This window comes from Thamnophis elegans, chromosome 15 (genome assembly GCF_009769535.1).
Source record: "Thamnophis elegans isolate rThaEle1 chromosome 15, rThaEle1.pri, whole genome shotgun sequence".
Lineage (NCBI taxonomy): Eukaryota > Metazoa > Chordata > Lepidosauria > Squamata > Colubridae > Thamnophis > Thamnophis elegans.
The window spans coordinates 43,905,345-43,929,891 of NC_045555.1; the positions used below are offsets into that span (position 1 = coordinate 43,905,345).

A 24,547-nucleotide genomic window follows, 5' to 3' on the forward strand; every position below is an offset into this window, starting at 1 on the left:
AGCTCGCGGAGGATAGGTGTTACGTGGGTGAACCGAGGTGCACCCACGATCGCTCGCGCGGCTGCATTCTGGACAAGCTGAAGTCTCCGAATGCTCTTCAAGGGCTGCCCCATGTAGAGCATGTTGCAGTAGTCCAGTCCACTTTTATGGAGATCTACTTTTATAGAGATTCTCTCTCTTTTTTTAAATAATTTTATTTATGATTTTTTCTTTAACATCCATAAGTGCTTGGTGAACAGTGTATTATCTGGGTCAATATACTTTGCATACAATTCTGATAATGATACTACTACCATTTAAAAATACATAATCGTTAAATTTACTTCTATGGGGATTCTCAATCATCCCGATTACAGTTCTGCTAAAGTTGCTTTTGAACTGGAGAAGCTTCTTGGATGAGAAGTGAAATGTTTTGAAAGGGGAAAAAAGAAACCCCTAGAAGATCAAGTGTGCTTTTGGGAAAAAGCACTTTTGGGATGGTAATAATCCATGTTTTTATATTATGGAACATCATGAGCATAATTTTCCTTTCCTTTTGTTTTGACTAGTATAACCCAGAATATCTCTTAGTCATATGTTTGATAAGGCATCTGCTCTGCATTACCACTTTTCTCGGTGGCCACATAGTTCTGAAGTCAAATCACAGCTTTGCTTTTCCTGTAGTGCACAACGAGGCATTAATCTCTCTGGCAGTTCTAACATTTGGTCTCTCCCCACGCCTACTCTTTCCAGGATGGAGCCAAGGCTGGATTAATGATTCCTCTTGTGCCCCCATTGACAGCTCCGTACACATAGTACACACATGGATCTCGCCAGAGCATCTGCTGCACGCCAGAAACTCTCCCTGATGCACCAACTAACTACCCCGGGAATCTCTCAGTTGTAGCTAGCCCGGATCCTCCTCGTGTTTATATAGCAGGGAGCCAAAAAGCTACTCCTGGCTTTGTGAACAGCAGAAAGGAATGCCGGGTGGAGGAGCCCGATCAACCAGCAGCCACCCAGAACTGAAGGATTTGTGGAGAAGCCCCTATATGGTTCTGTTTGACAGAGAGATGGAGATGGAGACTGGGTTTGCTCCTTGTTTGGTGAGCTGGTGGGAGGAGACAGGCTATATAGTCAGAGAATATGCCATTTCTCAGTGCACCATCCCAGAACGGCACGCCCTGAGCTGAGAAGGGTAAGTAGCATGAAACCCAGGATGGAGTGAAGAAGGTGGAAGCTGCCTTCTGACTTAAGAACTGGGGAGGTTTCTCCAGATGGGACAATCTCTGCCTTCGCTGCATTATACAGTTAGTAGGTTTTGCTCTTGGGTTCAGAAGGAAGAAGCACCATGGAGCCCTAGGCTCTGCAGATGTACGTGGAAGTAACACTATAACTGAGATGATTCCCTGCATTAGGCATTTTGTAGGGGTGAAGCGTCTGATCCAGGGAGATTGGGTGTCTGAGTGAATTTGCAAGATACATAGGATTTTGTGGAGTGGAGCCTCTTGGTTAAGCATTTTTAACTCCTTTAAAGATTTAAGTACCTTCCGAGCTGTTTTCTCACTGCTGGAATTGGTGAGGTTGAAAGGAGATTTTACTGGATTTGATTTCTGCATTTGTCTCATTTCCATCCTTAAAACTGCAGAGATAAAAGAACTGTAGGGTTAACAGGTTTGGGGTTAGCAACTGAATTGATTTTTCTGCACAGCTTTCCATCTTTATTCTGTAATACGATCTTTTGTCTTACCTTGTTCCTTGTGTGGGTCATCCTGATGGACAGCTTATAATTTTATGTATTTATTTATAAAATTTATATGCTGCCCGATCCCCGAAGGACTCTCCACTCTTGACTTGTTGCAAAACTGACTGATCGCACATTTTTGAAGTTGTAACTACAAATCATGAGGTGTTGTTTTTTTTTAATTTTGTGCAGCTGAGAAAGTTTTTTTCATTTTTGGTAGCTTCTTTTTCAAGCCTTCACCTGCATTCCCACATCCCAGACAAGCCAGAAGCCTGGGTAAGAGCTGAGGTGGCGCAGAGGTTAAATGCAGCACTGCAGGCTACTTCAGCTGACTGCTAGTTCTGCAGTTCGGTGGTTCAAATCTCACCGGCTCAGGGTTGACTCAGCCTTCCATCCTTCCGAGGTGGGTCAAAACAGGACCCAGACTGTTGGGGGCGATATGCTGACTCTGTAAACCGCTTAGAGAGGGCTGAAAGCCCTATGAAGCGGTATATAAGTCTAACTGCTATTGCTATCGCTATCTAAGCATATTTATTGGTTGATAATTGCATTACCAAGAAGGCAGGGCTGGCTTTCATTTCAGTTGCTTCAAGGGCCTGTGTAAGTAACAACCTGTGTTTTCTTGATGTTTATTTTGAGCCTGCTGTGTCCTTTAAGTACGAGAATAGAAGTCATGGTTAGTATCCTTTGGTGAGAGTTCACTAGAAGTAAACATACCATCACCCAATTACTACTCCAATGGTAGTTAAGAATAATTCTGAGCAGTAAATGTAAGAAAAAATAATTGAAGGGGATGCTTTAAAGTGTCAACCAAATACAGGCTTGTAATGAGTCCTAAAGTCTTTTGTCTGGCATGATCCCAGACAGACACTTTTCCGATTTACTTTTAGTAGACATTCTTTTTAATAAGTTTTGATTTTATTTTATAGTACATAAAAATTCCAATTCCAATTGAACAGTGTGCTATCTGGGTACAAATCATTTTAGGAAGTAATAATCAAAGTATTTACAACAACATTCAAGGCATTTATATCAATTATACTAATATTAATACCAGCAATACTGTTCGGTTAACCAATGTAACACCTCTTCCTTGTATCGGTAATCTCCCTCAAACTGGAGAGGGAGAGGGAGGGAGAGAGGGAGGGAGGGAGGGAGGGAGGGAGGGAGGGAGGGAGAGAGAGAGAGAGAGAGAGAGAGAGAAAGAGAGAGAGAATTTGGAGTGGATGTCTATGGGACTCTGTTCCTCTACATCCTATTAATCCAAACACAAAAATATATGAAGAACAGAAATGTCATTTGTCTCATTCTACAATATTTATTATTATATTTCATCAAACTTCCCATTATTTTAATTTACATGCTTTTGGTAAGTTGGCCATCTCCATAACCTACTTGATCTTTATTATTTTAACTCTAATTAAATTATTATAAATAATAATCGCTAATACTAGGAACAGTCTAGGGGTTGTGATTCAGTGAAGCAAGTGGGTGAAGGTATTTATGTGCATTTAGATGGTGTTTCATTGCACGCAGCCTTTTCTTCCTTGTCTTTTGGCTCATAGCCACTTTGATTTCTTAAAGACTGACTTCACACATGGTAAAAAGGTAAAGCCATAACCTGGCTTGTATGCTTTAGGGTTTGGTTAACATGTGAACTCCCCTCCTGAGATCTGTAAGCCATGATAAGTCACACTTTTGAAAACATTGGATTGTTAGTAATGAGCCAAGGTTTACAAATAATAACCCTAGATTTGCACTCACTGCAAACAAATTGTTTTATTGTCTAGAAGCCTGTTGGTCTATGACGTGATTGATTGACTGATTGATTGATTGTCTAGAAAACTGTATGAACACAAAATTCAGGGTAGCACGAAACCCAGAACCTTCCCCATGGTTATACATTTTTTTGCAGAATTTTCTGTTTAAAGGGAGACTATTTCAGATATTAAACCTGAATTTGAATTATTCCCCTTATTCTCTCTCTCTCTCTCTCTCTCTCTCTCTCCTTTTGTCTCTCTGTCCCTTTTTCTTTTTTTTCTTTCATCTCTATCTCACTTTTTCTTTCTTTTTTTCTTTATTTCTTTCTTCCTTTCTCTTTCTCTTTGTGTGTGTGTGTGCTCTTTCTCTTTCTCTTTGTGTGTGTGTGTGTGTGTGTGCGCGCGCGCACGCTTTTCAACTGCTCCAGTGTAGATTTTCAGTTATATTGCTATCATGCATCACATGTTTTGTTCTGACACAGGTAGCTTGTTTGGCTAAAAAGTGGCATTGTTGCTGTGTGGTGTCTGTTGTTAGTCCCAACAAGGAATGCCTTAACGTTACCAGATTTGTGTTCCAAAAACCGAAAAGCCACAAGATGGAATTAAAAAGCACATGAAAATTCGAATTACTTTCTGGCTTTTAGTAGTTGTTCAGATGTTTGCAGCTGAGATCTGGTAACCCTATTGATGACAATCAATGAATTTCTAATATAGTTTTTCTTTGTTTTTGCATGCCATGATTGTGCTTAACTTTCTGTATAAGTACAACAATTATTTGCAGAACTTATGCAGGACACACATGTGTGTTTTCAGGTTTAGTGCTGAGTTCTGGGCTCTGCAAGTTACTGTGAGTTTCCTAGAGCTTTAAATGACTGCTTGGCTCCCATTAAAAGTCTTGCCTTAAATGTTTGGTTTCCCTGATTTTCCTGAGCTCGGGTAGTTACTAAATATGGTTTTTATTTAGTGTTCCCCATGCTGGAGCAGAAATGCAGCATTCCCTTCTTCCCTCCTCCCTTTAAGGATATTATTTCCCTTTTTGGCTCCGTTGAGTAGAGTTTGAGGCAAGGAACCCTTGACCTTTTCTGCTCTGTTCCAAAAACAGGCTTTTAAAAGGCTTTGTTTCCTAATTAGGAAATAGTTTGTTCCCAATCAGCCAGAAGTTTTTTCAGCATAGGTGCAGATTCTGTGTTTTTAGTAAATGTTTATCTATAAGTGAATAATCCTTATAAAATGCATTTTTTTTCAGCATTTCTCTGGAAAATGTCTTTCTTTTTCTTTCTTTCTTTTTCTTTCTCTCTCTCTTTCTTTTTTCTTTTCTTTTTTCTTTTCTTTTATTTGCCCAAGAATTTATCCTGAACTACAGTATACGTTCTCATTCAATTCTGCCCTCTCGAAAAAGTAATGGTGAATAAAAAGCAATTTTACTATGGAATATTCAACACAAAATTTGTTTACACATTACGTTTTTGAGATGCGTGTCCCTTGCGAATATGAAAAATAATTATTTGCAAATGTGAGATTTTTACTAATGTAGCCATCAACCAAACTCACACTAATTCACTTGTCCTCTTGTAAGGTGTGTGTGTGGGGGGGGAAACCCAATGTTTATATCCCATTCCTAAATATGCATTTCTTATCTCCTGGCTTACACCTGATGTAAGTAACATAGCCCACACATTTCAGGATCTAAAGCCACATCAGGATTAAGTGTTATAGCAATTTTCTTTTGGATGAGAAAAACACTTTGGAATCTCATCACTGTGAATCTTGGAGGGAAGAAAGTGCAATAAAAATAACTGAGAATGGGTGTGTATGGGGAGATACCACCAACCTCTCTGTGTGTCCCCATTATCTGCCTTCCAATACATATCCTTTCCTTCAGATGCAATTCAGTAAAATCCTCTTCCCTTTGAGCCTCCACATCACATCTAATGTGGGAAATACAGCCTTTATAATCCATTTATGTCCATTTGATAGATAATTTATCTGGTGATAGAAAATTATTGATTGGTGATAAACAATTATTGATAGACAATTATCTGGTGATCAACCTATCCCATGCCTTTTTTTTTAAGCTATTTTCAGTTATTTCTTTTGAAGGCTAAGCCCGAGCGACTCAATGAAGCAAAAAACTAAACAAAACCATAATTGCCTACATCTCGGACTTGTGAGGTGTGTTATCCAATATTCTGGATCACAATTAAAAGGTTGTGTGATATCCTTCCTGTGATGTTGGAGAAGGCCTGAGATTTTACCTCAGCTCAAGCTGACTGTTATCTGCAGTTCAGCGGTTCTAATCTCACCGGCTCAAGGTTGACTCAGTCTTCCATCCTTCTGAGGTGGGTGAAATGAGGACCCGGATTGTTGTTGGGGGCGATATGCTGACTCTGTAAACCGCTTAGAGAGGGCTGAAAGCCCTATGAAGCGGTATATAAGTCTAACTGCTATTGCTAAAACCGTAGAAATGGTGGTAGACTTTAGGAGAAACCCTACCATACTACCACCTCTTACAATACTAGACAACACAATATCAACAGTAGAGACTTTATGTTAACTATGATGTTAACTATGATCTGACAATCTACTTTCCTCGCAGTATTTTTAAATACATGTCCATCCCCTATTCTCTTTTGGGGTGATGCAGGAAACATGTAAGAAGTAGTAAGCTAATAAAATTAGTGTCACATTTTTTTATTTTTTGTAAGGATGAAATGACGAGAGGGAAGAATTATAGATATAAAGCCATCAGCTACCTGGAAGAAATTACCATATTTTTCAGTGTATAAGATGCTCTGGAGTATAAGAGGCACCTTAATTTTGGGGGAGGAAAATAAGAAAAAATAATTCCGCCTCTGCCTAGATTAAGATTAAGATTAAGATTTAGTTTATTTGTATGCCGCCCTTCTCCGGGAGGGACTCAGGGCGGCGAACAACTCAAAAGGGGAAAAGGGGATACAAACACAATACACGTAATTAAAATACACAAGAGTCATACAGCCATACAAGTCGAGAGGGGAGGGGAACTCATCAACCCCAGGCCTGCCGGCACAACCAGGTTTTGACGGCTTTCCGGAAGGCATGGAGAGAGGTGAGGGTCCGAATCTCCGCGGGGAGTTCGTTCCAAAGGGCCGGAGCCGCCACAGAGAAGGCCCTCCCCCGGGTAGTAGCCAGGTGGCATTGGCTGGTGGACGGAACCCGGAGGAGGCCTAATCTGTGTGATCTAACGGGTCTTTGGGAGGTAATTGGCAGCAGGCGGTCTCTCAAGTACCCAGGTCCAATACCATGAAGTTTAAGTTAAGGGTTTAAACAATTCCTTTATTGCTGTTCCATATGCCTATTCAAACAGAGAAGGGATGCAGCGTCGCAGTAACGGCGTGAGCTCCCGTTACTTGTCCCAGCTTCTGCCAACCTAGCAGTTCGAAAGCATGTAAAAATGCAAGCAAAAAAATAGGAAACACCTTTGGTGGGAAGATAACAGAGTTCCGTGCGCCTTCGGGCGTTGAGTCATGCCGGCCACATGACCACGGAGACGTCTTCGGACAGCGCTGGCTCATCGTCTTTGAAAGGAAGATGAGCACCGCCCCCTGGAGTCGGGAACGACTAGCACATCTGTGCTTATTCAAACAGAAAGTGAAGCTATATGTTTTATTGCCCCTTCTGCTGTCCTCTGTTGACTGGATATTCACACTGAATCTTCTCCCTTCTCTTTGTAGGACAATACCTGTGTGGAAAAACCTCAGAAAGTGACTCTAGAAGATGTGTGAGGAAGAAGACAGCACGGCACTGGTTTGCGATAATGGCTCCGGCCTATGTAAAGCGGGCTTCGCTGGCGACGATGCTCCCAGGGCTGTCTTCCCTTCCATCGTAGGACGCCCAAGGCATCAGGTAAACGGACAATTCAGTGGCTTAGCGAAGAAATCAAAAGATTCATTTGAAATGAAACTATGGGAAACTTGTAGGCACGCTCAACTCCACGCCACAATCCTCACGTCATTTTATTCGTGGCACGACAAAACCGCGCTCGACTAAAGCGTGCCCGATTAAACCGCGTCGCTGACGTCAACAACAGGGCGACAACAGCGAGCGCGGAGAAAGAAGGGCGCTTTAAATAGCGCTTTGAAAGCAAGCCGATTCAAGTTAAGGTAAGGGTTTGGTTTAGGGTTAGGTTTAGGGTTAGGTTTAGGGTTAGGTTAAGGGTTAGGATTAGGTTTAGGGTTAGGTTAAGGGTTAGGGTTAGGTTAAGGGTTAGGATTAGGTTTAGGGTTAGGTTAAGGGTTAGGTTTAGGGTTAGGTTTAGGATTAGGTTTAGGTTTAGGGGGGTTAGGTTTAGGTTTAGGGGTTAATTTTAGGTTTAGCATGCTTTTTTCTCCGCGCTGTTGTCGCGCTGTGATGACGTCAGCTACGCGGTTTCGTCGAGCGCCCTTTAGTCGAACGCGGTTTTGTGGTGGAACCATTTTATTTTAGATTAGTGCAGTTGATATAAAGAGGACTTTTCAGTCAGACTCTTGAACAGGTGTCTTAGAAATTGTCCCCAAAGGTGCTTTTTCAGGCGGCAACTGGACTTCCTTGTTTTTTTTCTTTTGAAGATGTTTCACTTCTCATCCAAGAAGCTTCTTCAGCTCTGACAGGATAGTGGGGACTGGAAGGATTTATATTCCTGGCGGACAGCTGCTCATTTGCATCCTTTTAGAGGGTCCTTGAAACACTTGGAGCTTTATCTGTGTCCTCAGAATATAAATCCTTCCATTCCCCACTATCCTGTCAGAGCTGAAGAAGCTTCTTGGATGAGAAGCGAAATGCCTTCAAAAGAAAAAAAAAAAACAAGAAAGTCCAGTTCCCTCCTGAAAAAAACACCTTTGGGACAACCATGACTTGGATGACTGAGAATCTCTAGAGACTGTCTTAAGAAATTAATATTTTTTTCTGAGGACATTGGCAACCTCTTTTAATTTCTTCTTCATAAAAGATTGTTGCTGCTTTTGATTGCAAGTAACAAATATATTTTGCGTGGTTTGACGGGAGGTGGAATACACACAAATGGTGGCAAAGACGGGTCTTAAGATTGCCCGGAAATGGGTTCACCGACAAATGCGCGATCGACAAATCCGCGCTGACGAAACCGCGCCGACAAAACCGCGCCCGCCATCAACAAACAACATAATGGGACGAGAAAACAACGTTATAACCCTAACCCTTTATAACGTTGTTTTCACATCCCACTATGTTGTGTGTTGATGGCGGGCGCGGTGTTGTCCGCGCGGTTTTGTCGGCGCGCATTTGTCGATCGCGCATTTGACGGGTCACGCCGGAAATGAAATATAAAACAGCAGCAAATCTGATAAAATTATTTACCCCCCCCCCCCCACTTTCTAAATAGTTATGGATGTTACATTTCAGAGTCATTGCTTGTGAAAACTTTGAAGCTGCTGAAATTTTTAACAACGTATATCAACGTATATTTTCGATAAAACCATTCCCTGTCCACCAAATTGTTTCCTTCATGTGGTAAAGTAGAGGAAGGGCCTTTTGTGGTTTTCCTATTCAGCTGCCATTATGGACATAAATGATTCAAAGCTGGAATAATCAAAGGCCCTCCCTTTGGGATTAACCATGCTAATTGCCTACAGCATGGTTTCCATTGACTTTGAAAAACTCTGTGTCTTTTGATATAGATTTAGGTTTTTCTCTTTCCCTGCTTTTGCTGTTAGCGGAGTTTAAAATTTACTAATTTTTGTAAATAAACCTCAAGCTATATTTTTTTGTCAGCTGAATTGAGTGGAGAGTATATAGGTTACAAATTAAACAGGAAATCACCCGTGCTAATATTCCAATGCAATAGTCCGATGAATTCTTCTGGTTCAATGGGTTGAAGGCAGGGGTAGTTTCACCCGGTTCGCGACGGTCCCCGCGGACCGGTTGGTCGGTGAACCCGGAAGTAAGTAACTTCCGGGAACGCCGAAGGGCCCACCGGCCCGCCCGTGCTCCTTATCGGTCTTTGAAGGCTTCTGCACTTCCATGCAGGCCCATGGCACATACAGCGCCTGCGCGATTCTCTGCGAGTAGCTGGAGCATTGCACAGGCGCTAAGATCCATGCGTGAACTGCGAGCATGCACAAGGATGCCGCTGGCCCCGTTCCAACCGTACCAGCAACCCACCACTGGGTTGAAGAGTACATATATTGTATTCTATTAATGATGATGAAGAGGAAGATGATGATGATATAATATTACCCCCCTCTTTTTTTTTACCAAAAGCGGCCATTTTAAATACTTTTTTTAAATTTTTTGGAATATTTTGAAGTAGTATGAGGCTGACTTCTGGATAAACATGCATGGGCTGGTCTGGGATAATCATGTAGGCTACAAAGTTTGTGTTAGATGGCTCTCTGCTCATTTTATCCCAGTGAGTTGTTTTTATTCTCTTCTTTGGTCAAAAGAATAACTTACATTACAAATGGTGAAGAGAAGATTGATGTTCGTCTGCAGATTGACTATCTCTGGTTCAAAAGTTTTATTTTTTTTAAAACAAACATTTCATCATTCCTCAATCAGTAAGACATCGAAATACAATTTTTTGTGTGTCAAAATAGTTCTAAATTAGCCTAAGGTATACCCCTCCCTCCCTCCACCCTCCCCCCCAACCCCCCTCCTCCTTCCCCCCCCCCCGACTTCCCAGAACCCGTACACGGTATGGATTTTTAACAAACACAGTCTAAAATCTATTGAGAAAAAAGAAATAAAGAAATTAATGACATCTCTAAATTGATCTTAGCTTCTTCTTGCTGAGCTAACTTTAAACAATTTAAATCATTCCTGATCTTAAGCATAGGCTAACTGGAATTTCTTGGTCCCGTATTTATTTTGTATATAGTCAATCCATTTTTTTCCAGTCTCGTTTATATCTCTCGTTTGAATAGTCCTTAAGAGATTACTAGTCTTTCTCACTGGCAGGTGAAACTGGGTGGGAGGGGGAAACTTCAATTGCTATCCTTAGGTCAAATTAAAACTGTCAGCACGGTGTCACTTGCCAAACTCTGTCACTGAGGCAGAACAGAGGTTGGCATCAGGAAAGTGACAGCTGTAAGGAAGAATTCTTGGCTTTTCTTTCTCATCTATATTACAGCAGATTGACTATCTCAATAACATATTACAGGAGGAATGAAAAGTAGGGAAAAAAAACACCATAAAAAATAAAAAAGAGGAAAGCTTTAATTCTAATTACTTCAAAATAATCTGCTAGTTGCAATTCAGAAGAGAAACCCTTAGCAGCTGTTTATTCAACTGGCCTGCTTGACTGATCCTCTCTTTCTCTTTTGAGGTTGCTGTCTAGGGACAGTTCAATGAGGACTCTGATTGGCCGAATGTAAATTGAATCGATTGTAAAATAGTGATGAGTAATCCATACTGGATTTCAGGTTGCAAGGCTCAGAGGAATCTAAAGGGCACTTCTCATTTCCAGTAAATGGAATGGGGGAAAGCATTTATTCAGGAAAGGTATTATTGAAAATATCTTAGATTACATTAGGCTCAGTGGTGGGTTTCAAAAATTGTTCGAACCTACTCTGTGGGTGTGGCCTCCTTTGTGGGAGTGGCTTGCCGCCCATGTGACCGGATGGGAGTGGCTTGCCGCCCATGTGACCGGATATGAAATTATGAATTAGTACTTAGGTCGGTCCAAGTAACTATTCAGAAACTCTGGCATTGAAGCATGCAAGTCTTAAAGCCTTCAAGTTACAAGATCCTTGCACCCCTAACCCTTTAGCAGTGGTGGGTTTCAAAAATTTTTGGAACCTCTTCTGTAGGGTCCACTGGTGGAACCTCTTCTAACCGGTCCGGTAGATTTGACGAACCGGTTCTACCGAATAGGTGCGAACTGGTAGGAACCCACCTCTGATTAGGCTAAATGGTTCGGTGCTGCTGTGACCCAGGGCAGTGCATAAGTTTGTGATTCTTTGAGCAACATAATTATTTAGGTGCACATAACACCCAAACCAAAACCAAGTATGCCACATTAACACACTAACCAAACACAACATATATCATATATCCGTCATGGCAAACCTATGGCACACATGCCACAGATGGCACGCGAAACCCTCTCTGCGGGCACGCGAGCTGTCACCCCAGCTCAGCTCCACTGAACATGCAGGCGTGCCTCCCGCCAGCCAGCTGATTTTCAGGTCTCTGCTGCACATGTGGGAGATGTGCACACATGTTCAGAGGGTTACAGAGCCGAGGTAGCGCAGTGGTTAAATGCAGCACTGCAGGCTACTTCAGCTGACTGCAGTTCTGCAGTTCAGCTGTTCTAATCTCACCAGCTCAGGGTTGACTCAGCCTTCCATCCTTCCGAGGTGGGTGAAATGAGGACCCGGATTGTGGGGGCAATATGTTGACTCTATAAACCGCTTAGAGAGGGCTGAAAGCCCTATGAAGCGGTATATAAATCTAACTGCTATTGCTATTACATGCGCTGGGTTGGGGGGGTCACATGTGCATGTGCAAGGGGTAGGGGAGCATGGGGGATGAGGTACACTCCCCCTACACCCCAGTTTTGGTCCCAGGAGGCTCCAGGGAGACTTAGGCCCAAAACGCGGCATGGGGGGCTGTCGCACGCATGCATGGAGGGGCGTGGAGAGAGAGAGAGAGACAGAGACAGACAGACAGACAGACTCACACAGAGAGAGAAAGAGAAAGAAAGGAAGAAATAAATAAAAAAAGAAAAAAGAAAGAAAAAGTGAGATTAAAAAAAGGAAAAAGGGACAGAGAGACAAAAGGAAGGAGAGAGAGAGAGAGAAAAGCCACTCCCACCAGGTCACATGGCCGGCAAGCCACTTCCACAAAGGAGGCCACACCCACAGAGTAGGTTCGACATTTTTTTGAAACCCACCACTGCCACACAGACACACACACACACACACACCAGAGGTGGGTTCCTACCAGTTCGCACCTATTCGGTAGAATTGGTTCGTCAAATCTCCCAAACCGGTTAGAAGAGGTTCCACCAGTGGACCTGGAAAGCAGGCCACACCTACAGAAGAGCTTCCCAAAAATTTTTGAAACCCACCACTGACAGACGGACAGACAGACACACACACACAAACAGAGAGAGAGAGATAGACAGACAGACAGACTCACACAGAGAGAGAAAGAGAAAGAAAGGAAGGAAGGAAGAAAGAAAGAAAGAAAGAAAGAAAAAAAAAGAAAGAAAAAGTGAGAGATAAAAAAAGGAAAAAAGGACAGAGAGACAAAAGGAAGGAGAGAGAGAGAGAGAGAGAGAGAGCGAAAAGCCACTCCCACCAGGTCACATGGCCGGCAAGCCACTCCCACAAAGGAGGCCACACCCACAGAGTAGGTTCGAATTTTTTTTTTGAAACCCACCACTGAGCTACATGCTGGAGAAAAGTAACGCTGTGAAAAATGGTGATAACTTTGCTTTCTGCCCCAGTTTGCTTCTAAGCCAGATGTGGCCATGTATCTTTTTCCTCTTAACTTTTAGGGTGTGATGGTAGGCATGGGACAGAAAGACAGCTATGTAGGAGATGAAGCTCAAAGCAAGAGAGGAATCCTGACCCTGAAATACCCCATCGAACATGGTATCATCACGAACTGGGATGATATGGAGAAGGTATTTAAATTGCCATTTTGATCGATTTAACCTCTCTTTCTGTCTTAAGATTTAACGATGTCTATCAGAGGTGGCTTCATATTACGTCTTAACTTTTAGAATTTTATTACACGGGCAAAGATGTTTCTAATGTTTACAAATTTTTGATGAAGGGTTCTTTTTCTCTTTCTGGAAACCCAAGACGCATTACGTTGTTCTTGGATTTCCGCTTAATTGTCCAAGGGGGTGGGGCTGAGTTAGAGATGTTTCTCATAACCCATTTTGGCATTTATTCCAGATTTGGCATCATTCATTCTACAACGAGCTCCGCGTGGCTCCTGAAGAACACCCAACCTTGCTTACAGAGGCACCTTTGAATCCAAAGGCTAATCGAGAAAAAATGACACAGGTAAGTGGAATATAGGTATCATGCTTTGTTAACCTGCCAAAGTGGCGGTTCTACTAGGGGGTGAAAATTCAGCAGGTTCTAACAGGTTCTAGAGAACTGGTAGCGGAGATTTTGAGTAGTTTGGAGAATCGGCAAATGCTATCTCTGGCTGGGCCCAGAGTAGGGTGGGAAGGGGGATTTTGCAGTATCCTTCCCCAAGGAGTGAGGTGGGACTGGAGTTTTTGCAGTATCCTTCCCCTGCCATACCCGTGCCCACAGAACCAGTAGTAACAAAAATTTCACCACTGGCTTGTACCCCATACACCTGTGGAAGGTGATCCCTATTTAAGTTTTTGAGGAAAAGAATGGATCCAACACATTAAGACAATATTAATGTCTCAATGCTAACTTCCTCCCTCCTTCCTTTTCCTTCCTTCCTTCCTTCCTTCCTCCCTTCCTTCCTCCCTTCCTTTTTTTTTTACAAAATCCCGTATTCCTTCTGAAATCATCTTTGAGTTTTGAATTACTTATTTATGGAGCAGATTTAACAAGGGACCATTTCTTCTATTTCTAATTTTTGATCTTTGTTCAGGCAAGTAAATTTCTCACAAACTACATTCGGATAAAATTCTGACGCTGTGTTTGGGTCTTAATCAGCACTTACAGTTCGGATGTCATCCTGGTGTCCTAGCTGCTTGTGAATGAGCCTTCCGATTTTTTTTTTACAGTCTTCTGATATTTTTTTTTATCAGTCTGGACAATTGTGACCCAGTAAGTCAAAGAATGCCCACCAGTCTCATCAATGGGCAATCAATTAGCTCCATGTGACTCACGGGGCTTTCAAGAAAATTGGTGCTGTGATTTTCCAGCAGAACATTTTAAAAATCTAATACTCCTTTAAATGTAAAATAGTCAAACAAAAAGATGGAAAAATTTATGAACTGCCAAACATGGTTGAATTTTTAAATCATGTCTGTCCGTCCGTCCATCCATCCATCCATCCATCCATCCATCATCTATTTATATTTCCTGTTTCTATCTATCTATCTATCTATCTATCTATCTATCTATCTATCTATCTATCTATCTATCTATCTATCTATCATCTACCTACCTACCTACCTACCTCTATATCTATCTATCTATCTATCTATCTATCTATCTATCTATCTATCTATCTATCTATCATCTACCTACCTACCTACCTACCTCTATATCTATCTATCTATCTATCTATCTATCTATCATCTACCTACCTACCTACCTACCTACCTACCTACCTCTATATCTATCTATCTATCTATCTATCTATCTATCTATCTATCTATCATCTACCTACCTACCTACCTACCTCTATATCTATCTATCTATCTATCTATCTATCTATCTATCTATCTATCTATCTATCTATCTATCTATCATCTACCTACCTACCTACCTACCTACCTACCTCTATATCTATCTATCTATCTATCTATCTATCTATCTATCTATCTATCTATCTATCTATCATCTACCTACCTACCTACCTACCTCTATATCTATCTATCTATCTATCTATCTATCTATCTATCTATCTATCTATCTATCTATCTATCTAACTATCTATCATCTATTTGTATTCCCTATATCTAACCCCATCTCCCTCAGAGATTGAGAATGCCTTTATTGCTATATATCAGTAATTGCATGGAATTGCAGAATTGTGGGAGGTTCTAGACCTCTAATAATAAGCATCTACTGCCAGTGATCTACCCATTAAATACAGTCACAAAATATTTTATAACAGTGCAATCCCAATGCCTGGTTTAGAAAAATGGCACACAGGTGTTCAAATTAAAATAAGCCAAGAGAAGGATTCATTCATTTTTTTCCCTATTATTTTCAGATTATGTTTGAGACATTCAATGTCCCAGCCATGTATGTTGCTATTCAGGCTGTTCTGTCTCTCTATGCCTCTGGACGTACAACAGGTAAGAGTGAGAAACCGCGTTGGGCCTTCAGAAACATGAGTGAGAGTAAGTTGACTTGAAGGCAATCAAAACCTGTTTTGTGTTACCTCAAGGGATCGTGCTCGACTCTGGCGATGGTGTCACCCACAATGTGCCAATCTACGAAGGCTATGCTCTGCCCCATGCTATCATGCGCCTGGACCTGGCTGGCCGTGATCTTACAGACTACCTCATGAAAATCTTGACAGAACGTGGCTACTCATTTGTTACTACTGGTAAGGAAATTACATGTTTAGTTTAATGAAAAGAAGGACTAGGGGTGACATGATAGCAGTGTTCCGATATCTCAGGGGTTGCCACAAAGAAGATTTGGGAGTCAAGCTATTCTCCAAAGCACTTGAGGGCAGGACAAGAAGCGATGGGTGGAAACTAATGAAGGAGAGAAGCAACTTAGAACTGAGGAGAAATTTCCTGATAGTTAGAACAATTGATCAGTGGAACAACTTGCCTCCAGAAGTTGTGAATGCCCCAATATTGGAGGTTTTTAAGAAGATGTTGGATAACCATTTGTCTGAAGTGGTATAGGGTTTCCTGCCTAAGCAGGGGGTTGGACTAGAAGACCTTCAAGGTCCCTTCCAACTCTGTTATTCTATTCTATACATATGATCTTCACTGACAAAGAGCCTTTGTATGGTCCTACCTTTATATGTGTATATAAAACACATTATTTTCCAATATTCTCACAAGGAATCCATTTGATGTATTTTCCTGATGTAAAATTTAGTATATATTATCAATATTTCAAAAAAGTGACCTAGCGGCTGGGTTCAAATGTTCTGTTGTTGGCAGTCAGAATACAGGCAGATCGCTGAACTGGTTCATTGCATAAGGTATCCCTAGTTGGCACCAAATTCTCTTAAGAGAAAAAATGTGTTGCAATTTATGATGTTTTCCTGACAAACCCACAGCTAGTTTCTCAGAAACCTCAAGAAAAGGAAACCCTACTTACGGTTTGAAAAAAGCGGAGCAGAAATTGGTACCTTTCCAGATGCAATAAATTATTTTCTGCCAAGAGCAATTCAAATTATAGTTTGACACCAGATGAGAAATTGCATGGCTAAGTTTCTTTTCCTCTGAATCATTGTCTGCTAATCCATGGCCCTCTGGGGACATAAAATCAGAATTGTCTACTATAGACAACCCTTGCTGCATCTTACAGGCTCTGAACGAGGAATCCTTATTTATAGAGGGTTGCAATGAATAGTGTCTATCCTAGTGTAGGATAGATTCCTTATTATCCTTGCATTATTGCATACCAGTTCCAGGGCTTTGGAGAACTTCATCGAGCAGCTTGGTGCTTCAAGGGACTGGAGAAGAAGAAAGAAGAAGAAGGGGGATTTTATTGCACGGGGTAGCAATAGCAATAGCAATAGCAGTTAGACTTATATACTGCTTCATAGGGCTTTCAGCCCTCTCTAAGCGGTTTACAGAGTCAGCATATCGCCCCCACAGTCTGGGTCCTCATTTCACCCACCTCGGAAGGCTGAGTCAACCCTGAGTCGGTGAGATTAGAACAGCCGAACTGCAGATAACAGTCAGCTGAAGTGGCCTGCAGTGCTGCACCCTAACCACTGCGCCATCTCGGTGTTGTGTTGTTCTCATTTCGTGCTGCCCTTATACATGTAGCTACTAGCCCTGCAATCAGGAAGTCTTCTTTAGGGCATAGAGTAGAATGTGCAAATGTGTGTTTGTGTGTGTGTGTGTGTGTGTGTGTGTGTGTGTGTGTGTGTGTGTTTCCTTTTGCCAAAGCACCTGGTGTGCCCAAATATGGGAGGGAGCATACTGCTTCCCTTTCGCCTTTCAGCCCCACTCCAGGAGCCTTCCAGACAGTTGTTTACATGACAAACCATTTTGTGTTACATTTTTGCTGATAAATAACTGAAGGGACACCAGTATAGATCTATTTCAAGCTTCAAGGGAAGCAGTATGCTCCCTCCCATATTTGGGCACACATGGTGCTTTGACAAAACAACAACACTTAATTACTCCCCTGCCTCAGCTGATAAGGAAGGAGAGTTTGTGGCTTAGAGGTGCCACCTAACTGCCTAATATGTAAAAACAGCCCAAGTTCGAATCCCAGTAAGGGTATGGCTAGCTGATGAGAGCTAAATAGCTTGAAATAGATCTATATTAGTCTCCATTTATTTATCAGCAAAAATATAACTATAACTATAACTATAACTATAACTATAACTATAACTATAACTATAACTATAACTATAACTATAACTATAACTATAACTATAACTATAACTATAACTATAACTATAACTATAACTATAACTATAACTATAACTATAACTATAACTATAACTATAACTATAACTATGTATGTATGTATGTATGTATGTATGTATGTAGGTAGGTAGGTAGGTAGGTAGGTATAGATAGAGATGGAGATGGAGATGGAGATGGAGATGGAGATGGAGATGGAGATGGAGATGGAGATAGAGATAGAGATAGAGATAGAGATAGAGAGAGATACGTGGGTAGGTGGGTAGGTGGGTAGATGGGTAGATGGATAGATAGATATAGATATAGGTATAGGTATAGGTATAGGTATAGGTATAGGTATAGGTATAGGTATAGGTATAGATATAGATATAGATATAGATATAGATATAGATATAGATATAGATATAGATATAGATATAGATATAGATATAGATATAGATATAGATATAGATATAGATGATATAGAGATAGAGATAGAGATAGAGATAGAGATAGAGATAGAGATAGAGATAGAGATAGAGATAGAGATAGAGATACATAGATAGATAGATAGATAGATAGATAGATAGATAGATAGATGATAGATAGATAGATAGATAGATAGATAGATAGATAGATAGATAGATAGATAGATAGATAGATAGATAGACTGAGTTTTTTTGGGTGGGGGATATATATAATATATATCCACTACCCAATACTACTTAAATTTAAATTCAAATATTTAAAATTTGATAGGATTTTTTTTTCTTTTTAAACATTGAAATTAAAATATGGAAATTGAAACACTGTGTAGGAGGAATGGAAAATCTAGAGGTGGAGTTAAAAAAGGAACCAGCCTAGAATCCTTATGTGGCCACAAATCCAACCCCACCACCACCACCACCACCAACCATGAATTCTGTTGACCCTTATCTAACTCCAGGCAGATGCTAAACTTTAGTTGAGAAGATTTCTATGCCTAGGTTGTTGAGCAATGAATCAATTGAATTGAATCAATTGAATTGGATCTTCACCTATGGACCTGGTCTTTCAAGCCTGACATTTGATGGCAATATAATAGCCACCAAATAGTACCCTGGGTTTTATTTTCCAAACCACCAGTTTCTGAAGTTAGACAAGTCCATCTAGAATGTTTACTTTTGACAAATTAAAGGAAAACAAAAAATAAGAATGTTTGGCGAATTCAGAATATTGGCAGGGTAGTAGTACATTTATGATCAAAACGCTGAACGTTGAATTGGCTTATTTAGTTTCAGTCAGCATAAATATTAAAGTGTAGCTGAAGCAAATAGCACAAGACTGCACTTTTCCTTGTATCTGATGGAACGGGAGTTCATGCAAATTTCATCCACAGCTGAGCGTGAAATTGTCCGTGACATCAAGGAGAAACTCTGTTATGTTGCCCTGGATTTTGAAAATGAGATGGCCACGGCTGCTTCTTCATCATCATTAGAGAAAAGCTATGAGTTGCCTGATGGTCAGGTGATTACTATAGGGAATGAGCGTTTCCGCTGCCCAGAGACCCTCTTTCAACCCTCCTTCATTGGTATGTTAATATATACAGATAATGCTATATTTTTGCGTGCTTCGAGTCAGTTTTGGTTCCTGGTGACTTCCTAAACTAATCCCTGAAGTGTTAGGCTTTTGGGAAGTGGTTTATAGTATATATAGAGAAAATAACTGGCCCAATGTCACCCAGCTGGCTCCGGGGAGTAAGGCAGGACTAGAATTCACAATCTCTTTGTTTTTAGCCTGGTGTCTTAACCACTATACCATATTGGCTCTAATCTCTCTCTCTCTCTCTCCCTCTCTCTCTCTCCCTACCTACCTACCATCTACCTACTTACCTACCTACCTATCATTTCAATCATATCTATCAATCAATCAATCAATCAATCTATCTATCTATCTTCTATCTATCATCTATCAATCAATCAATCAATCAATGAATCTATCTATCTGCCTGCCTGCCTGCCTGCCTACCTACCTACCTACCTATCATTTCAATCATATCTATCTATCATCTATCTATCTATCTATCTATCTATCTATTTATCTATCTATCTATCTTCTATCTATCAATCAATCAATCTATCTATCTATCTATCTGCCTGCCTGCCTGCCTGCCTACCTACCTATCATTTCAAACATATCTATCTATCTATCTATCTATCTATCTATCTATCTATCTATCTATCTATCTATCTATCTATCATCTATCATCTATCTATCTATCTATCCATCCATCCATCCATCCATCCATCATCTATCTATCTATCTATCTATCTATCTATCTATCTATCTATCTATCATCTATCTATCTACCTACCTACCTACCTACCTATCATTTCAATCATATCTATCTATCTATCTATCTATCTATCTATCTATCCATCCATCCATCCATCCATCCATCCATCTATCATCTATCTATCTATCTATCTATCTATCTATCTATCTATCTATCTATCTATCTATCATCTACCTACCTACCTACCTACCTACCTATCATCTCTATCATCTATCTCTATCATCTATCTCAGGGATGTCAAACTTGTGTCGTCATGGCATCATCATGTGATGTATGATGACTTTTTTCCACTTCGCTAAAACAAGCGTGGGCATGGCCAGCGTGTGACACATCCGGCCTGCGGGTCACGGGTTTGACAGCCCTGATCTATCTCTATCATCTATCTATCTCTATCATATCCATCCATCCATCCATCACCTGTCACCATGCCATGCCATTTGACTGGACTGCCCTTTGACAGCTCTAAAAAAGTCAATTTGTTCATCCAGATTTCTGGCATAAACCTACCTGTAGTTTTCATGCAATTTTATTTCAGTTTCCATTTGCTCTATTTGTAAAAGGTTATAAATACTTTCGACATTTGATTGTAAATCATTTTGAGGCGGTACTGTAAATCAAAAGGTTTAATATGTTTGTTATTTAAGAATATTTAACAAGCATTCCTTTGGAAATCCTCATCAGGTATGGAATCGGCTGGCATTCATGAAACTACCTACAACAGCATCATGAAGTGTGATATAGACATCAGAAAGGACCTTTACGCCAACAATGTCCTATCTGGTGGGACCACCATGTATCCTGGCATCGCAGATCGTATGCAAAAGGAGATCACCGCCCTGGCTCCCAGCACTATGAAAATAAAGGTATTGTTAGATTGATCACTACATAATTTGCAGTGCCAGAGATGGCTATGTTTACATAATATGTCAGGACTCCTAGAGATGAGGAATCTGCTAGGTTTCAGATGGTGAACTGCAGCTGTGAGCAATCTCACCACTAGCCATGCTGGCTAGGACCACTGGGAATTGTAGTTCAGCAACATTTGGGAATCATCAGCGAGTTGAAGGCATGAAAAATCCCAAACCAATCATTGTCTCAGTTCTACCCTTGAACTGGGAATGGTTATTGGAAATGTATTTTTGGTTTGATTTGATTTCATAATTTGAAATTATGTTTCCTTTCCTTTGGATAGTTTTATTTTGCCTTTAGAAAATTGGATCTTCAGCTTGAGATGGATTTTATCTCACAGTAGCCATATGAGGAAATGCAGCAACATGCACTCAAATACAAGTCAACGAAAACGCTAACAAAATGCAGTTACACTAAGCGCTAACATTCCAGCAAAAGGAATCTGAATGGAAATGAAATGAAAATCATAAATTGAAATAAGCACATTTGGATTTAACTTAATACTTTAAACATAAAAATTAAGCGTCAATGGTAATTTTGTTTTTAATCATTTCATTGGGATAAACTAAATCCTAATCCAAATTCCTAAACTGAAGAGGTAGCTGCTGAAAGAAAGTTCCCATAAGGAGATTCATCGCATCAGTAGTGATGGGATTTAACTTACTAATATCATTTTTTTAAAGTACCTATCATGTTTCTTTATCACAGTGAATCTTGGGGGAAAGGTTCCTATTTTCACATAGAATCTTCAGTTGCATTGCTTTTAAAAACAGAATAGAAATGAAACCAGAGTAGATAATGTTTGTAAGTCTAAAACCGTGATGGCGAACATATCTCATGCATGCCGGAAGTGGTGTGCAGAGCCATCTCTCCGGCATGCGAGCTGTCGCTCATTGTTCTTCCAGGTTCTGTTCGGCAATCTGTTCATCGGTTCCACCACAAAACCGCGCTCAACTAAACCGCGTCCGACTAAACCGCGTAGGTGACATCATCAACAGGGTGACAACAGTGCGGAGACAGAAGCACGCTGTAAACCCTAAACCTAAAATTAACCCCTAAACCTAACCCTCCTAAACCTAACCCTAAACCTAACCCTAAACCTAACCCTTAAACTAACCCTAAACCTAACCCTAAACCTAACCCTTAAACTAACCCTAAACCTAACCCTTAACCTAACCCTTAAACTAACCCTAAACCTAACCCTAAACCTAAGCCTTAACCTAACCTTAAACCTAACCCTAAACCTAACCTTTAACCTAACCCTAACCCTAACCCTAATCCTAACCCTTAACCTAACCCTTAACCTAACCTTAAACCTAACCCTAACCCTAACCCTTAACCTAACCCTAACCCTAACCCTAACCCTAACCCTAATCCTAACCCTTAACCTAACCCTAACCCTAACCCTAACCCTTAACCTAACCCTAACCCTAACCCTAACCCTAACCCTAACCCTTAACCTAACCCTAAACCTAACCCTAAACCTAACCCAGGGTGACAACAGTGCGGAGACAGAAGCACGCTGTAAACCCTAAACCTAAAATTAACCCCTAAACCTAAACCTAACCCTCCTAAACCTAACCCTAAACCTAACCCTAAACCTAACCCTTAAACTAACCCTAAACCTAACCCTAAACCTAACCCTTAACCTAACCTTAAACCTAACCCTAAACCTAACCTTTAACCTAACCCTAACCCTAACCCTAACCCTAACCCTAATCCTAACCCTTAACCTAACCCTTAACCTAACCTTAAACCTAACCCTAACCCTAACCCTTAACCTAACGCTAACCCTAACCCTAACCCTAATCCTAATCCTAACCCTTAACCTAACCCTAACCCTAACCCTAACCCTAACCCTAACCCTAACCCTAACCCTAACCCTAACCCTTAACCTAACCCTTAACCTAACCCTAAACCTAACCCTTAACCTAACCCTAAACCTAACCTTAAACCTAACCCTAAACCTAACCCTTACCTTAAGTTGAATCAGCTTGCTTTCAAAGCGCTATTTAAAGCGCCCTTCTTTCTCCGTGCTGGCTGTTGTCGCCCTGTTGATCACGTCAGCGACGCGGTTTAATTGGGCGCAGCTTAGTCGAGCACGGTTTTTACGGGTCACGCTGTTCGTCATGCACTGGTGTGCACATGCGCCCTGGCCACCAGGTTTTCCGGTTTCTGGCACGCGTGCATGTGAGAAGACCAGCCGGCCATTGCGCCTGGGCATGCTAGAAACTGGAAGACAATCTTCCTAGCACACACATGTGGAACCAGGCAGCTGCTATGCGGTTTCTGGCACATGTGTGCGGCTTTTCGGTGCTGAATAGGTTTGCCAGGACTGGTGTAAGGTAACTGAGTCTAGCTCATTTTTCTGTCCAAAATGATATGCATAATCTCACCTTCAGATGTGCAACAACGTCAAGAATAAACACATTTGCTTGGGTTAGATACGTAACCACATACAGATATGAAGTCTCTGTCACCAGTTTTGTAATGTGAAAAATGATGCCCTGCATAATTTGTTACATTCTCTGCTTAAAGTGGTTCAATTGGATCTGTTCAATCCTTTTTCTTCAGATTATTGCTCCACCTGAGCGCAAGTATTCGGTCTGGATTGGAGGATCTATTCTTGCTTCTCTTTCCACATTCCAACAGATGTGGATCAGCAAACCAGAGTACGATGAAGCTGGCCCATCCATTGTTCACCGCAAATGCTTCTGAGCTCCTTCTCCTTCTGTGAAAAATACTCTAATTAGCCTACCCCAAGTACCTTCCTTAAAATTAGCTGGGTTCCCAATAAGATGTATTTGAGGTTTTTAGGGGGCAGAGGAGGAAAGAATTGTAAACATGCTTTTCGGGTGCTTTGGATTTTTATTAATAAACCTCAACTTTTTCATACTCTACTTGGAGTAAATAGTATTCCTTCTCCTCTGGAAAAAGCGTGAGACATGGCAGATCAACATTATACTAGTCAATATTTGCATTAAAGTTCTATGGATAGTGGAAAACGTGAACCTTGGTGATTAAAGGAAGTTTGTGCTAATTTTAATCATCCACTGGAGAACACACAAAGATAGTAGCTATATTTACATTTTAAACTTAGATGGACACACTGCGATTTATGTGAAAGTAGAATTGTTTGCCACTCCTCCCTAAATCCTCTGGTTATAATCTAGTTTTCAGTTCTCCATGCCCTCTCCATACCCGTGACCCGTCAAAACCGCGCTCGACTAAACCGCGCCCGACTAAACCGCGTCGCTGACATCATCAACAGGGCGACAACAGCCAGCACGGAGAAAGAAGGGCGCTTTAAATAGCGCTTTGAAAGCAAGCCGATTCAAGTTAAGGTAAGGGTTAGGTTTAGGGTTAGCTTTAGGGTTAGCTTTAGGGTTAGGTTAAGGGTTAGGGTTAGGTTAAGGGTTAGGGTTAGGTTAAGGGTTAGGGTTAGGTTAAGGATTAGGTTTAGGGTTAGGTTTAGGATTAGGATTAGGGGGGTTAGGTTTAGGTTTAGGGGTTAATTTTAGATTTAGGGTTTACAGCGTGCTTCTGTCTCCGCGCTGTTGTCGCCCTCTTGATGACGTCAGCGACGCGGTTTAGTCGAGCGT

At 41.0% G+C, this 24,547-nt stretch overlaps 2 protein-coding genes across 2 annotated transcripts in view; one reads left to right on the forward strand and one right to left on the reverse strand.

Annotated features, from left to right (window-relative positions):
• LOC116518352 (tumor necrosis factor receptor superfamily member 6-like) overlaps positions 1-3,105 on the reverse strand; it is a 50,185-nt gene extending 47,080 nt beyond the window's left edge. The window contains exons 1-2 of the mRNA XM_032231686.1: positions 3,084-3,105; positions 1,527-1,621 (exon numbers count right to left, since the gene is read on the reverse strand). Of these exons, the coding sequence (XP_032087577.1) occupies positions 1,527-1,621; positions 3,084-3,105 (117 nt within the window). The remainder of the gene's footprint in view (positions 1-1,526; positions 1,622-3,083) is intronic.
• On the forward strand, positions 1,085-23,845 carry LOC116518792 (actin, aortic smooth muscle). Its single transcript, XM_032232323.1, has 9 exons — positions 1,085-1,177; positions 7,197-7,368; positions 12,980-13,108; positions 13,386-13,496; positions 15,364-15,448; positions 15,541-15,702; positions 19,080-19,271; positions 20,718-20,899; positions 23,520-23,845. Exons 2-9 carry the CDS (start codon positions 7,240-7,242, stop codon positions 23,661-23,663), a joined length of 1,134 nt encoding a protein of 377 aa, XP_032088214.1. The 5' UTR covers positions 1,085-1,177; positions 7,197-7,239; the 3' UTR covers positions 23,664-23,845.
• The last annotated feature ends 702 nt before the right edge of the window (positions 23,846-24,547 follow it).

What these genes read in the sequence shown, in the direction of transcription:
- LOC116518792 (XM_032232323.1), top strand. Translation starts at nt 7,240, where the DNA reads ATGTGTGAGGAAGAAGACAGCACGGCACTGGTTTGCGATAATGGCTCC. An exon ending in TGCCTCTGGACGTACAACAG is followed by an intron (nt 15,449 to 15,540) that starts GTAAGAGTGAGA and finishes TGTTACCTCAAG; the next exon opens with GGATCGTGCTCGACTCTGGC. An exon ending in CTACTCATTTGTTACTACTG is followed by an intron (nt 15,703 to 19,079) that starts GTAAGGAAATTA and finishes TTTCATCCACAG; the next exon opens with CTGAGCGTGAAATTGTCCGT.